The following is a 16,258-nucleotide window of genomic DNA, read 5'->3' as shown; positions in this document are numbered from 1 at the left end:
GGTGTGGTGTGACGTCATTGGAACTGTGAAAACCACGACGCTCAAGCATTTTGTATGGAAAAATTTTTAATTCTTCAACAAGGAATTCCAGTAATTTTTTTACCAATGTTAACCGTCTATTAGAATTGATGTTATTAAAAAAAAAGAAAATTGATTAAGATTTCATAGTTAAATTAATATTTTAAGTTAGAATATTTGCTTTTCCCGCCCGGTACGGTACTTGTACAGAATTGCCGTCGCTACTTGTTGACGTTCCACGCGCTAATTCAGGACCACCGCGCAGAAAAGTAAAGACCAAAAGTAAAATAACGGTTTACAGCCCAGTTCACTGTGAGACCTTTCTGGGCGGCCGGCGGCCTGAAGTGTATCACATGCTATGTGACATGTATAATAATAAAAACTTCTAAGTTATGCAATAAACAACATATTATTATAAAGCACTATACGAATATGTATCTTTAGAAATCCATTTCATATAATAATAACAACAAATACGTACATATATTTGACAAACCCAAATAAACCTTTGGCCTATACACCTCTCTCATCTAAACCGACCATCTCTCATGTAATAGAAAGAGATGCACCATAGGTGATCCGTTGAACGTACAAGTCACGACACATGTGACGTCAGAATTCTTTCGACCAATCGTGGAGCGTCTACAGTCTATTGCTATTGAATGCTTTTTCAAGAACGTTTAACTAATTCTAAGAATAATAATATAGAAATATATTTATATTTTTAGAATCGATATTTTTTTATCTACATGAACATATTTTTTATAAGTCAAAATATTTTTCACTCAACTTCCTTATTTAAACAATTAAAATTTAATATGATCTAAAAAATACTGTGAAGCATTTATTTATATATATTTGATGATTAATAAATAATAAAATAAAAACACAAAACTTATGGTTACTAAGAATGTATGGTATGGTTAATTATTTAATTTTAAGATTTTGCAAAAAAAAATTAATCATATACCGTTATACCCAATTGTAATGTAAAAAAAGATTGTAAGGCTCAAAATTAAAATCAAAGTTTAGTCAAACTTGCAGAATTTGATAAAAAATAGAAACACATAAAACATGAAACGTCAAATGAATGTCAAAAACAAATCAACTTGCAACTAGGCATAAATTCACCTCACATCTTGTTGTCTATGTTTCCTGTAGGACACATCAAGTTCCTACCCATTGCAAAAATTACAATCATTATACTTAGCGAATAATATTCGTTCATAAAATGAAAAATTATGTACCTATGGGAATTTTCTTTATTAGTTATGGACGTTATGTTTGATTTTTATTACATCTTCAAGGAACCAAAGGTTTTCTTTTTTGGAACCGCCTTTATTATTCTTCAAGGAAGTTTTGTTGTCATTCTGCCAAACTTATCACTGTCCTTATTCATTCTACAATAGTTCTACACCAGAATAATATATTATATGGGAAGAAATAAAATTGGACATACCTTTAATAAATTTATTCAAATTTTTTTGAATGAATTCATAATGATTGTTTCCTATGAGAGGCCAAATTTGCTTTCTCATGAAAAAATATCCGTTATGAAAATGATTTAAAGAGCATATAACCCAAACCTACTAACGGCTGGTTTTTGATATACTCAGGAATGCTACGAGTTGGATTGGGTTGTCAAGATTACTATACGATAGCAACTTGGCGAACGTAAATTGAAGCCGAGCTTACAGCAATCGAACTACCGATCTAAGTGGTCCTGTGATAAAGTGATCCTAAGACTGTCAAAATATTGATGTTACTTACACAGTTTTTACATGCTCGTGTTTTCATTGTAGTAAACTTTCCGGTGTAGCACTTTTATAACTTCCGGGAAGTAACGGCAAAAATTTGTGTAGAGTTATTTTTGAATAAAGTTTGAAATGACCTTAATACATTTTTTGTCATAAGCTATGTCATTGCGATTGTTTAAAAAATATGTTTTGAAAACTGAAAAACTTGTTCTTTCGAAAATGAATGTGACTTTTTCTGTAATAAACGATCGAATATGCTTGTTAATATATTTTTACAGCTGGCTGAATTTCACGAGACGGAAAAAATATAAAACCCTTGATATTTCATTTTGTTCATGTTGTTGAGAATAGAATTTTTTCAACAAAATGTAAACAATCCTTTTACAGATATGGTTAAGTATACATCATAAAAATACGCTTACTCGTTCATAAGTAGCAAGTTTAGTATTGATATTATCGCAATTAAAAAAATAAATTATGGCCTAAAAATACAGTTACTCTTTATGCTCGCTAAGAAAGCGACTTACGTCCATCAATATGCTTTTTGTTAAGAACCAAAGAACCCTGACAAGAGCTGAGTGATTACAATTACTAAATAATATTTGTATACCGGTCCAATGGGGCATATGTCATCAATGCCACATATTATTATTTGAAAACATTCATCTATATTTTAAAAAATCCATCCATAGACATTAATACGGAGAATTCTGCTTTCTGGCAGCCCCATCTGATTTCCGGTCTTTAGCGAGTGTAATTTTGACGGATCTAGCCATGGTAATTTTTAAGCTGAAATTATTTTGACATATCTGTGGGCATCGGCTTTATTTTTGTGTTTTATTGCCTTTCTTGTACATTTTAAAGTATATTTTGTTATTTCAGTATTATTTGCTGTTATATTTATTTCAACCCAAATCTATATTTTTTTAGGTTAACGTACCGAAACAACGTCGTACCTTCTGCAAAAAATGCAAGGTACACAAGAGCCACAAAGTGTCCCAGTATAAAAAGTCCAAGGAAAGGCAGGTGTCACAGGGAAGGCGTCGTTACGACAGGAAACAGCAGGGATATGGAGGCCAGACCAAGCCTATCTTCAGAAAGAAGGTTTGTTATTGTCAATTTATATTCCAGTGAGATTCATTGGAGGTTTATAATGAGTGAAGTTTCTTCCTGCCTCTGATACATCGACGTAATTTCTGTAAGCAGACGATTGTGATCTGTCAGTTTAAGATGTTTAGTTATCATTCCGTATTGTGCAATTCTAAAATATTTTCATTCCTATATTTCAAATGGGATGCTAATAATTTGTTTTCGCTTCCCACTTGTCATTCAATCAACCTTTGTTAGTCGTACCTGGTCTTCTTTAAATATAGTTTTACATTGGTAATTTCGTACTCTCTACCAGAGTTAAAATTTAAACAAAATGATTTTCTGAAAAAACGTACACTTCGTACGCTTGTGTATAAATCTTACATAAAATTAAATTTCAAGCAGTGTTTTGAAAACAGGTTTTTGTTTCAACCCAAAAATATGAAGATATTCATTTCAATAATTAATATTAATACTGTCATAATGTTACCATTTATGTGATTTTTACTATTATCGCTTCAAACTTGTACTGACTATGAGGCTTACCGAATATCCAATTTGGTTACATCAGTATTGATGATATACAGTGGCCATACATTCTATCTATCTGCGTTTTCTGGTATCCAGAACTATTTACATACAAGCGTGACTAGGGAATGCAATCCCGCAAGAAAATGTCAATCCAGGTATTTGCGGGACTGAACAATCTTAGTCCCGCTGGATCCAGGTATTTGCGGGATCCAGCAGAGTGGACTTAGATATCTAATCAATCGTATAATAAAGACCTAATACCTCGATCTACCAACCTTGTTTATAGACTTTTAAATTTATAACTATAATAAAACAAGTTCTTTGGGACCTTTTTAATTTATTTTTAAATAGGTATACCTTTAGTTAGACATAGGTAGTGATGTATAAATTCCCGGGAATTTATTTCTGGGGAATATTCCCGGGAACATTCCCGGGAATATTCCCCTGGACGGGGAATTTTGATTTTAACAACATAATACCTCAAAAATAATAATATTTATTAAATAAAAAATAAAATATACACACATATGGTACATATAGAGCAGGATAGATCCATAAAAACTATTCCCATATATATAGGAATAGGATCCAAGAGAAAAATAACAAAAAAACACTGATCAAAATTATTTTAAAGTGAATAGTATCTCTATACAGGGTGTATCGGCACGTACCCGACAAACTTTAACCAGCTATTCCTTAGCACATTTGGAGTAAAAAATGTTATGGGCACTTTGCTGTCCGGTAACATTTTTTTTCAATTAAAAACAAAAAATAAATAAAAAATCCACACTCCGTCACTGTCATTGGAATTGTTTCTCGTGGTCAACAGTTGTTATTAGCAAGTGTGTCAAAAAGTGTCCTCGCTCTTTCGTACACACTAAATAATAATAGTTAAAAATGAGACAAATGGTGCCGTGCCATTTCGTTGTGATTGTAAAAGCGCGCCAACGTAGGTACGTATATTATTCAACGAAACTCGAACAAAATATTGCCAGACGGGTTTTCAAACTTTGACAAAGGATAAAACTTTGGTGACATGTGGTGAAAATATGAATAGTAATTTTTTTATTAAAAAAAATGTTACCGGACAGCAAAGTGCCCATAACATTTTTTACTCCAAATGTGCTAAGGAATAGCTGGTTAAAGTTTGTCGGGTACGTGCCGATACACCCTGTATAATTGTATACTGTACAGTATTAGTATCCTATATACACTTTATGCTATTATACGGTACATATAAAAGATCAATCGTAAAACTGTAAAAATGACACAACTTCACAGATCGTTACTGTTCATCTGATGATACCGATTGGACACTGACACTATCAACTTCGCTTCCACTTTCACCTTCATATTCTTCTTCTTTTTCTTTATCCGACCCGGACGAAGTTGTTGCCGAATCAGGATTATCTAAGTTTTCTTCTTCCTCAGCACAGTCAATTGGATGTTTGCGTTTGTGAGTACCAGATAGGTTTGAAACGTTATGATGCGAAGCAATCTGCTCATCCGTGGAAGAAAGGGTTTTCTTGGGAGCAACTTGAAAGCCTCTTTCAGAGGAAAGAAGTTTCCAATTGTGTGCCACAAATGTTATTTTCCCTGCTCTTTGAGTTGTTAGACCATTCCTCCGTGTTGTATGAATGCGACTAAACGTGCTAAAAGATCTCTCAGTGGCTGCTGAAGTAATGGGAGCAGTCAATATTCTTATGGCAACCTATGACAAATCAGAACATCTGCACATTCCCTTCCACCAGGTCACTGGCGTGATTTTATCGACACACTTCCATAGGAATGCCTTGCTCCATGATTCTTCTTTAGCCCTATAATTGGCTAAATTAACAAGAACATTTGCACTATCAACAGTCTCCATATGACTTATACAATGCATTCAAGTGCTTCAAGTTGCTGTGCGTGGCTTAGCAGATGTCCTTGGGAACCTGGATCTAGTAGGGCAGCAGTCAGATGTATTGGAGCAATAGCAAATTCTTTGCGCTGCGCCGCCTTTTCCAGTATTTGCTTCTCTTCGGCATGTGACAGTAGAGACGCTGGAAGAGTTTTACTTAGACTGCTCTCAATATCCTCAAAAGCATACAATGCTTTGTGTGTTAGTGGATCGTCTCCCTCTAGCTGTGTAATCCAGGAAACAATCGGTCGCAGAACATCGGCTAATGATATCACTCTTGTCCAGTAAACATCATCGTCCAACAAGCTGTTCTTCATATCACAAGGTAAAGATGAGGCAGCTTCGTTTACTGCAAATGTTTGCAGGTTTACTTTACATGCTAACACTCAATAAAGCATCCAAGAGAAGTGTAGAAACCATTTTATTAAAATAAAATAAATTCCCCGTTTTCAGGAATTTATTTCAGGTCGGGGAATATTCCCCGGGGAATATTCTACATCACTAGACATAGGTAAAGTTTAAGTCTTAAATTGGCAAAGAATAAGATAAGACATAAATTTACATAACATACCAGCCTCGGAACAGACTTTGTATAGTGAGGTGGGTAAAAGAAATCTATGTACACAAATGAAAATAAAATAAACGCCCGGATTGCCGGCACTGAAACTGAACTGAAACTTAAATTTAAATAATAACGTTCACATGATAAACAATATTCTTGTACAATGAGCATCATAAGTTTAATTAAACATTATTTTGGAAATAGCTTCGTAAAAAAGTTAAAGTATTAATTGTGTCATCTGGTAAACGGCTTCTGATATTGGACACAGACACAAGGTAGCCAGCGGCTGAAAAAGCTCGTTCAGCTTCCACGTTGGTTGGCACAATAGTCATTAGCGCATTGTAAGTGAATTGAAGGTATGTGCCTTTTAATCCACCGGAGTCGAAGTAATTCATTTCCTTCTTTATCAAAACCTCAAGGTTGCTCATATTATCGCGCGCAGAGTAACACGTATGAGCTGCGCTTCTCTGTAATCCCGCCAGTCCAGCGGGATCCCGCAAAATTTTCGACCGAGATTAGTCCCGCAAAATGTCTGCGGGATCTCGGTATTTCGGGATCCCGGTATACCGGGATTGCATTCCCTAAGCGTGAAAAGAAAGACAAACATTCCCGGGTTACGAATAACCTGACAATATTTGAAAATCTCCTTCTACCACCACAGTAAGCTGAAAATGTTGCTTGTGTTGTGATGGAGGACTTAGCCAGCCGAGGAATTGAACACACTACGCCTGGGTGGGACCCAAACGCGATGTCAACTCAGCCACCGACCGGTCATTTAATACAAATATTTAATTATTGAAGACAGATATTAATTAATAATTATTGAAAAAAGATACGGTCACTAGATGTGACCGTATCTTTTCCGTTTCAGATTTTCGTTTAAAGAATCGCTAATATTGTCTTCAATAATTAAACATTACAATTTGAGGTTTTACCCATTAAGTTAATCCGAAAAATAAAAATTAATACAAAGTTTGTGTTCAGAAATTATTTAGCTATCAGTCAGTGTCTGTCACAATTTTTCAATATCCAGTCTTCCCTTCTTACCCTAAGACTTGTCCATTCTTTTATATGACGGCGTATTAAAAGTTGACTTGTATGTTTCCAGGCTAAGACTACCAAGAAGATCGTCCTGAGGTTGGAATGCACCGACTGCAAGTTCCGTTCCCAAGTTGCTCTGAAGCGATGCAAGCACTTTGAGTTGGGAGGAGACAAGAAGAGGAAGGGACAGATGATTCAGTTCTAACTGAATAATGTAATCTTTAAGCAAAATAAAAACTTTTAAAAGATTCTCCATGTTGTTCTTATGTATACTGTTTGCTCCTCTCACTACCTGTTGCTAGACAGCTCCACTTTGTTCAAGCGCTGGTCTGGTTTCCCATGTGTACAAAGCAATAGTATAGCTTCAAACCCTTAACGGACTGGAGGATTTATCATCGGTTTAAAAGAATAAATTTGAGAAAACAATGATAAGCAGGGTACTCACCTAACCGTGTAACCTGTAACCTGTATCTGATACTGTATCAAGTGAGTACGTAGGCACGAGTCTACTGCGAGCCGCTCGCGGGTGGAGCGCAGTGTGCTCCAGGACGAGCCGTACCCACTTGCAGATTGATACAGTATCAGATACATTACATGCTACACTCTAGGTGAGTACCCTGCTATATATGCTGATAAGAAGAAATGTTATTAGAGAAAGGGTATAATCCATAGACATATGAATATTAGTAGACCTGCCCTAAGTGATTAAAAGCGTATTATCCCCACTCCCCATACCGGTTCCATTGGAGCCGGCTGGGCTCGCGTATGGCCTCAAGTGAAATTTGAAAACATGACGTCATCATTCTTGTGCGAACTATGGTCGAGGCATCATCGGTTCATTTTACGAAATAACACGGCAAAATGTTGCCTTGTGATATGAAAACTTGTAAAAATAGATGTGAAAAAGAGAATAAACTCAATTGTCGTATTACATTCCATAAGTAAGCATTATTTTAAGCTTATTCACACCGTATTATATGGATCAGTTTTAGAAACATATACTATCACATCACAATGTAGCGATTCTCAAGTGTGCTCATCGTTGTTTACTGGGGTAAGTAAATTATGAAACATTTGTAAAAGTGTCTTAACTAAATACTCTGAAACTAACTACGACTCTGCAAACAGAAGAAATTTACTTTGCCGAATTTGGACTTCGCAAATTATTTCATAACGTGGCGAGTAATTTGCGCTCCCATGTAAAAATGTCTATTCATTCAAAAGCAGATTTTACTTTTAAGAACTAAATGGTGATATTATAATGCGAGATGCCTATTTACTGTCAGATTGATTTATTGACGAATCACAGTCAGCTTAACCCCCTTCGTTCTTCAACAGTTGATTTTACCCATAGACTAAATACAACTAGACTAGGTGTAACCAGTGAAAAATAACACCAACTCAATTTTGTTTTGGTTCACGTGCACATTTATGAAAAGGCGCACGCATTGTGTCGCAATGCGAAATTGCAACTGTGCATTGCGTTTTACCTTTTGTTGGTCTAGAGTTAAGCTATTTTGCGTGTCAGCTATGCTGGGCAAGTTCATTTTTTCAATCACAAAAATAACCCAGTTCCAAATATTTTAGATTGCACCCATCGCGGACTTTTTTTTAGGAAATGTAATCAGCTATCTGAATACAAAAAAATATCAGTACCTTACAGATCGATTGAGGGCAGCGTATTAACAAATGTGAAAAATTCAACGAGATTAGATTTATTTCCGGCAAATTTGTGACGTCACATGCATAACACACCTCCAAGTGATTCGACCAATAGGGTGATTCAAGTTAATTATTATCACATGGTGAGCATACGAAAATCACGCAACCAACGCGTGATACTTATGGATGTATTAGTCGTCTAGCGTTGACACGCATTGAGAGGCGCGACAACTCATGTGTATGTGTGATTTATTTGGTCCGTACATTTTGCTAATCAGGGTTGTATTAAGTCGTCATTGCCTTTCGGGCTTCGCCTTTTCGATTTTTTGCAGAAGAATTGATAGAAATAAAATTGCGTCATTTAATAACTTCATTTATTTTTTGTGTATTTTCGCTTAGGTTTCCACATAAACCGGAAAAAAATGGAGAAATGGTTAGAAGCAATCCGCATTCAATTATGTGACAATAACTGGGTACCATCAGCAGGAAACCGCGTTTGCTCTAATAATTTTCACGCCAAACATATTTATTCAACTGCAAGCGGCTTCCGACGTGTAGACTGAAAAGCTTTGCCTGTTATTCCGGTAATTATTTGGTTTGATTTTCGTGTGAAAACTTAAGCAAGTTTATTATGTATTGATTGGTTTTAATTTTTAAGTTTTTTTTTAAACAGGTTTTAATTGATAATGTCGTTGTTTATTGGACAGTTGCTGTCCACCATGGCCACAGGTCCTGCGAAAGGAGATACCGTCATTGTTTTTTCTCGAACAGGACTGGTTCTGGATCCTGCTGAAACTTCTTCTGTAATCGACAAGCCGGTTGTTCCTCTACCAGAATCGCAACAACCGATGTGCTAAAATGCCGTAAATAACACGTAAAATTCTATTTAACGGGCGTAAATAAATAAATAAGTATGTATTGTAATCATGTAACCTCCACCCCCTCCCCCCTTACCCCTCTCCCATACGATCCCTGAAGCTCTGTCCTCATCATTGCTGCTTATTCATTTGCGAACCGGAACGCGAGCCGAACTACGAATTATGGGAAAGGAACGAAGCAATCTTATATTTCTTAATAAGTCGTGGTTCAGCTCGCTTGTGAACACGCAACATTATATGATTTATCTCTCTCTTTATGTTAATCTTACATTATGTTTAATGAAAAGTCGTTTAGTACTTAGGTTAGTTTTCAATAATGCTATCTTGAAGAAGGTTGATAAACTATTTGACACAATGTCTCAATTCTAACAAAGTGGTTGAAGACAAAATAACTTTAATTGAATGATAGTGGTATAATTATTTAATTCTACATAGTGTTGTTCTAGTCTCTATAATTTTTATGTTACTGTTAAACGTTTTACTAATATTATTTTATATTCATCAGCTTTAATTATTTTGTATAATTTTCGATAGCTTACTAGATATATTCTGTATTAAAATGCATGCAAAAGCCCGACTGGGAATAAAACCAAAGAAAATAAAATGATGTCAAGTCACAAAGTGATTGCTTTCTTCAATATTTATATACCATTCTATATAAAAACTATGGTAAATTAAAAAAAAAAACCTATGCACAGTAATAAAAATATAAACGTTTTTGGTTCTATAGGACCTGTATAAAATTCAAAAACACAAATAAAATAAATTAAAATCATTTTGTGTTTTTTATCAATTCTTTTCCTGATTCAGCCCTTATTCAGCACATAAAATTTGCTGTAAGTGTTAGTTTCTTTTTGGTTTTATGTCCATATTACAGCACCTCTGACAACAAATTCTCCGTGGTTTCGCTTACGAGTTTGAACGGTTGTACAAAGAGTTTAAACAGAGTTGGGTTGTTAAGTTCATCTCCATATTTGTGACGTACGCGCTATGTGGGGTCATTTTTAAAATGGATTTAATATAGACAGGGCCAATCTAGTATAAAACATCAATGATTTTACCCCTCGCCATTATCTTCTCGTCTATTAATTCCTATGTCTGTGGTATAATCACAGTGGCAGAGCAGTGAGCTGTGATCAGAATGACTGGGTGATATTTTCCATCAGTTGACTTCATGGTATTGTCCTGTGAACTAGCTAAGCTCCTCATTTTGAGTGAAACTAGCTATAATGGTTATATAAAAAAAGACTATTTATATATTGTCATTTTCCAATATTTAAATGCCTCCCAGTCCTAGTGTAACTCGCTTGTAACAATGTATATTTTAATATCAGGATTAATTGGAAAGTTTGATGAACTTACTTTCATTACGGTGCAAGATGTCAATAACGATTTTTTTCTATACATAACTAGCTGTACCCCGCCACGCGTTGTTGTGGCTCAGTCTGTCCTCAGATAGACACAATAGCGCACGCTGCTTTTACGTTCAACAGATGGAGTTCTTTTTTTTTAAGAGGCACGTTTTTACCTGTCACAGGTGACATCTATATGATATAAGTACAAAGACCCATGCGTATTCGAATGCAACATTGTGTCAAAATTTTAAAGCAATCGGTGAAAACTTTCAGAGATTAAGTTTTATAACAAATGAACATTTACAATTTTATTTATATATATCACAGATCTATTTAATAATAATTTTATGTGATTGTATAATTTATATAGCTTAGTTTTTGTGAAGTCACCTGGAGGGCGCTCCAAATGCTATTTTTATGCATACATAAAATGAAACTGATTTATTCACAAAAAATGCAATGGCAATTTTTTTTATTAATTCCAAAAAAGTTATAACTACCTGTTAAAAAGGTGTAAACTAAAATACTTACCAATAATATAAAACATTTCTTAAGCTTAGTGATACAAAATAACAGCGCATTAGTTTCATTTTATCCTAATAATATTTTAATCTATCATACTTGGGTCCAATCCTTCCCCAATCATTTTTAATTTGACAGCTGGAACCGGGACACCAACTTGAATCATTTTGAAGAATCGATCATACATTGGATCTCTCCGGATGGGTTCTGTTACTGGTTCGCTTGTATCAGGGGCTTCTGTCTGGGGTTCTTCCGAGTCTGTATTACGGGTTTCAATAGTCGGTGGTTGAGAAGTTTGTTCAGTACTCAATTCATGCATGCTAGGAGCGACCTCTGCAGCATTTCCTTTGAATTCTAAGTCTCCGTTTAATGGTTCTTGGATATCAGGAATAGAAGACAACTGAAACAAACATAGAAATATATAATTTCCTTAATTTGTTGCTACAAGCAAGTTTTCAATATGAGTTCAACTTGTCCACCATACCCAACTCTATTGACTACTGAAAAGCAACTCTAAATAGTATAAAGCAATGTCGCCATCCGCATCTGTCTGTGCGCTTCATTCTTCTAAACTACGTAACGGATTTTGATAGGATTTTCATTTTCATTTAGAGAATTTCTCCCGGAAGGTTTATGTATATAAAACATGCATATTATATTTATAGAAAGTAGAAAAACGTCAATGTTCTGTAATCAAGCCATAAAAAAAATATTTTCGTGCTCTTACATTTCTAACTAACTAACTAATCATCGGTAGGTAGAGAGGACAGATCTCCAAACAACTCGGTCTTGGCACACACTTCTTGCCTCATTCACATTCATACACACTCTTCTATTATTCTGACTCTTAACATGGCCTGACTCGAGTATCTGATTCACTTGATTGTGCCATGTCTTCCTCGGGCGTCCCCGACTTCTGCTACCATTCACATTCGCATCATATATTCTCCTTACACTCCTTTCTTCGCTCATTCGCTCTCATTCTTAATCTTACTCATTATGCTTACGCCTTGCACTCTTTTTTAACGCTGGCTAAACCTTATGAGATACATCAATCATCCGGGTAATACACATACACATCAGCTATCATGTGAGTGGTTTATTATTTATGGCTAACACTAAAATAAAGTCTCTATCCTTGCGGTCTGTTTGTGCGCTTAGTACTTATAAACTATGCGACGAATTTTGATAGGGTTTTCACTATCATTTAGAGAATTTCTTCCGGAAGGTTTACATATATAATACACGCATATTTTATTTATAGAAAGTAGAGAAAAGTCAAGGAACGCCGGGTACACGTCAGCTAGTTAATAATAATAATAAGTGTTTTATTATCTTTTTTTTTGTAATAAATGGATATAATGATATCCTCATTGCCTGCATACAACTTTAGGAAGTTGATATTTAATAGGAAATCCCACAAATCATTATGATTTGGTTTGGAGTAGTTGACACTCTTGTGCGGTTTCAAATAAACATTAAAAAAAATGTAATGGAAAACCTTAGCATCTAATATCTCTCCTCCAAAACTATGCTTACGCAAATGTTATTTAATATACATATACATACACAAGCTGACATGTACGCGGCGTTATTCTAGGAGATAGACCTGACATTACCACAGTGAACTTTTCTGTAGACCTTAGATATACAATTCCGTAGTACATTATTTTCAAGTATCTCATAAGGTTTAGCCAGCATTAACAATATAGTGCCCGAAAAAATATTTTTATAACTTGATTATAACATATCGACTTTTCTCTACTTTCTATAAATATAATATATATGGATTATATATGTAAACCTTCTGTAGAAATTCTCTAAATGATAGTGAAAATCTGTTGCGTAGTTTAGAAGAACTACGCATACAAACAGACAGACACGGATAGCCATTTTATTTTATACTATTTGGAGATTAGAGATGGTAAATACGGTAATATGGTCTGAATATTTTGTTGAAAAATCTCTGATAAGCTGATGAAGCTTGCATCTGAAGATCTGAAGAGAATTAAACACTGTTAATTTCCATTAAAACCGTCACGCCCTAGAGAAAGAGAGAGAAACCCGCAATCTATTGCAGCTCGGTTACAAAACAAATATAGCATGTATTTACTTATCTACTTACTTTAGACTCCAAGATTTTTAATGATGCTTCAATTTTCTGCATTTTCATTTCATAATTGATCAATTTTGTTTCGCATTCATTTGCGAAGTTGTTGAGGAATTGTACTGTTTTTATAACGAAATGATTTATAAACGCCAACATACGTTTTTGATGAAGAGCCATGGCCTAAAATAGAAAAATGTTCATAGAATTCAATTAACAGGCGAGACACATTGATTAACACTAGCAAGAGTAGATTCCGTCCGTGTCTTTTGTAATAGAATTTATAGAAAAGAGATCAATTTAACTTGAAATAGGCGTTCATTGCAGCAACAAATAATTAAATAGCGAGAAAATGTTACCGTTTTGTAAGTCACAGTTGAATATTTTTATATTTAATTGGTAAAAGAATAATTTCAAATCAAAATAATGTCTCTTATTATGTTCGAAATATTAACTTTTCTAGAAACAATGTGATAAAATACATAATTTATAATAACGAAGGCAAACCACGGAGGAAACGTAAACAATTTTTGCGAACCAAAAAATGACACCTGTCCCTGTCATATCTATGACAGGACTACCGATCAGTGATGATATGCCCAAATTTTTTATTTCCCTAAATTTTCCAAAATTTCAGAATGGATTTGCAGTACTGGATTCCCCACAATATTTTAACAATCCATGGGAGGGGCTTCTAGAGAATTTCTAAAAGAAAAATTGTCCCCAAAATTTTCAAATAGAATTCTGAAGGATGATTCCCCACAATCATTTTTCGAATCCATGAGTGAGGGGGGGGGGGGCAGCTTAGGAAGTTTAAAACACAAAACACCACACATTTTTTTCAAGTTTCCTCTGATGCATTTGGGATGACAGTTTTCGCAAAAAAAAATTAAACGTTTCAAAATTTTCTCTGATATATGAAATTTTTCACAGAATATTCGAAATTTCCCCAGAATTTTCCCTAATTACGTAAACAAAATAAAAATTTCCAAGATATTTGTACTTTTACCCTTTTGAAAAAAAATTTTTTTCCCCTACATCTAGGGAAATTTCTCTAAAGATCACACCACTGCTGCCAAGCATACCACTCACTGCTTCCAATGCATACGTTTGCATATAGATACTCACAATATATGGTCAAATTCCCCACAAAATCCCCTCAAGTACCTTTACCTGAAAATAGAACCAAAGTCTATTAAAATTAGCATTTATTTTACTATTATATGGTCATTTTCGGGTTTTCTCCTTCGTTCAGGGTTTGAAAATAGTTTTTTTTTAACTTGTTGAGATGAAAACGAAAATATAGTACATTCTTACACTTATTGTAAACATTATTTTTTAATATGGTTGGATATCAAGAATTGCTTAAAATCCCCGCAAAATTCCAAAATTTTAGAAATTCCCCACTATGGGGAATTCTCTACGAATTGGCAACCCTGGTCATAGAAGACTTTTTTCTATGCCTATAAAAGTGATGCTATACCAAAAAACGAATCTCTTCAGCATTTAGTCAAAACTCCTCACTCAGATTTCATAAAAGTCTCCAGATTCAAGAAATTTAGTATAAAAAAACATGCAAATTTTGGCATGCCTTTACACTCGAAAGTTTTTTCTCGTAAATCGCTTACGTAAGGGACTTATGACAAAATTACAAATGTAAACGACACTTTGAGGCCAACCAACTTACAGCCTACTTCTTCTTAGTTTATGAAATCGGTTTGATAATTTGAGATGCTTGCCGTAATAAATGGTACCTAAACGCGCTGATCCGTGACATCAAAAATGAAAAAAAACAACTGGTTTTAATAGGACTTTTTACCTATAAAAACTAATTTCTTTATTATACTTTTGACCGGTCGTCGGTGTCCGAGTTGACATCGCGCTTAGGTCTCACTCGGGCGTAGTGTGTTCAATTCCTCGGCTGGCTAAGTCCTCCATCACAACACAAGCAATATTTTCAGCTTACTGTGGCGGTAGTAGGAGATTTTCAAATATTATCAGGTTATTCGTAACCCGGGAATGTTTGTCTTTCTTTAAAAAAAATATATATATATCAGCTAAAATCTGACAAAGATAAGTGGATAAGTACATTATTAGCTCCGAAAACCACATTGAAAAAGAACACTAGATAGCACAACGAAATAAGCACTACGAAAACGAATTTAAACGGAAAGAAAAAATTTCTGATTCCAAAAAGCAAAGAGATATAATTTATTTTTCAGGTGGAAAAAAGATTTCTGTAAATGAGCATCCTCATTTTTGATTATCGGTCCAATCCTTTCTAATAACAACGTTTCTGTTTATTTATATTTGAATGCGAAGTCGGTTGTTGTCATTCGAATAAAATTAGAGAACTTCATTCTACCGTTAACAGAACAATAGCGCGTGGAGAATTGTTTCTCTCAGACCAACTTCTGTTTCAACGCTTTATTTACCTAAACGCTCCTGTGAGTAACTTATCAAAAAGTCGTAAATTTTACTTATGAATTAGTGTAAAGCCAGCCTAAGACACCGTGCTAAAATAGGCTCAATATATAATTTTATATATCCACAATATCCATGAGCGGGGGGACCTATAAAACTAAGGTACCTAATTTTTTTTTCCGGTTATACTTACTTACTTTACTTGGATACATGGCAATAATTGAACAAGATGTATGATTACACAAAATTTCCTGGATCTCGCATTTAAAAAAAATACGCATTTAAATTTAAAATCCCCCAGATCTCGGGATTTATCCCAGACATAACATCACTGGCCGATTTTTTATTATTATTTTAAATGGCTTAACTTTAGGGGTCAGAAGTAGAATTAGAATACCAACAATTAGTACCT

The 16,258-nt window shown here is 34.6% G+C and overlaps 2 protein-coding genes across 2 annotated transcripts; one reads left to right on the top strand and one right to left on the bottom strand.

Annotated features, from left to right (window-relative positions):
• Positions 1–2,403: 2,403 nt before the first annotated feature.
• RpL36A (ribosomal protein L36A) lies at positions 2,404–7,149 on the top strand. The gene is made up of 3 exons (XM_089635459.1): positions 2,404–2,552; positions 2,706–2,879; positions 6,966–7,149. The coding sequence occupies exons 1-3, from the start codon at positions 2,550–2,552 to the stop codon at positions 7,101–7,103; spliced, it is 315 nt and encodes a 104-aa protein (XP_089491585.1). The 5' UTR covers positions 2,404–2,549; the 3' UTR covers positions 7,104–7,149.
• Positions 7,150–11,118: 3,969 nt separating this feature from the next.
• Positions 11,119–13,993, bottom strand: CCDC53 (Coiled-coil domain containing 53). The gene is made up of 3 exons (XM_089635458.1): positions 13,782–13,993; positions 13,441–13,605; positions 11,119–11,715 (listed from the first exon to the last, which is right to left on the bottom strand). Exons 2-3 carry the CDS (start codon positions 13,600–13,602, stop codon positions 11,401–11,403), a joined length of 477 nt encoding a protein of 158 aa, XP_089491584.1. The 5' UTR covers positions 13,603–13,605; positions 13,782–13,993; the 3' UTR covers positions 11,119–11,400.
• Positions 13,994–16,258: the final 2,265 nt, after the last annotated feature.

This window comes from Hesperophylax consimilis, chromosome 9 (genome assembly GCF_061612785.1).
Source record: "Hesperophylax consimilis isolate HC1 chromosome 9, BYU_Hcon_1.0, whole genome shotgun sequence".
Lineage (NCBI taxonomy): Eukaryota > Metazoa > Arthropoda > Insecta > Trichoptera > Limnephilidae > Hesperophylax > Hesperophylax consimilis.
Note: the sequence above shows the minus strand (reverse complement) of the source record. Positions and strands in the feature narration are given on the sequence as shown.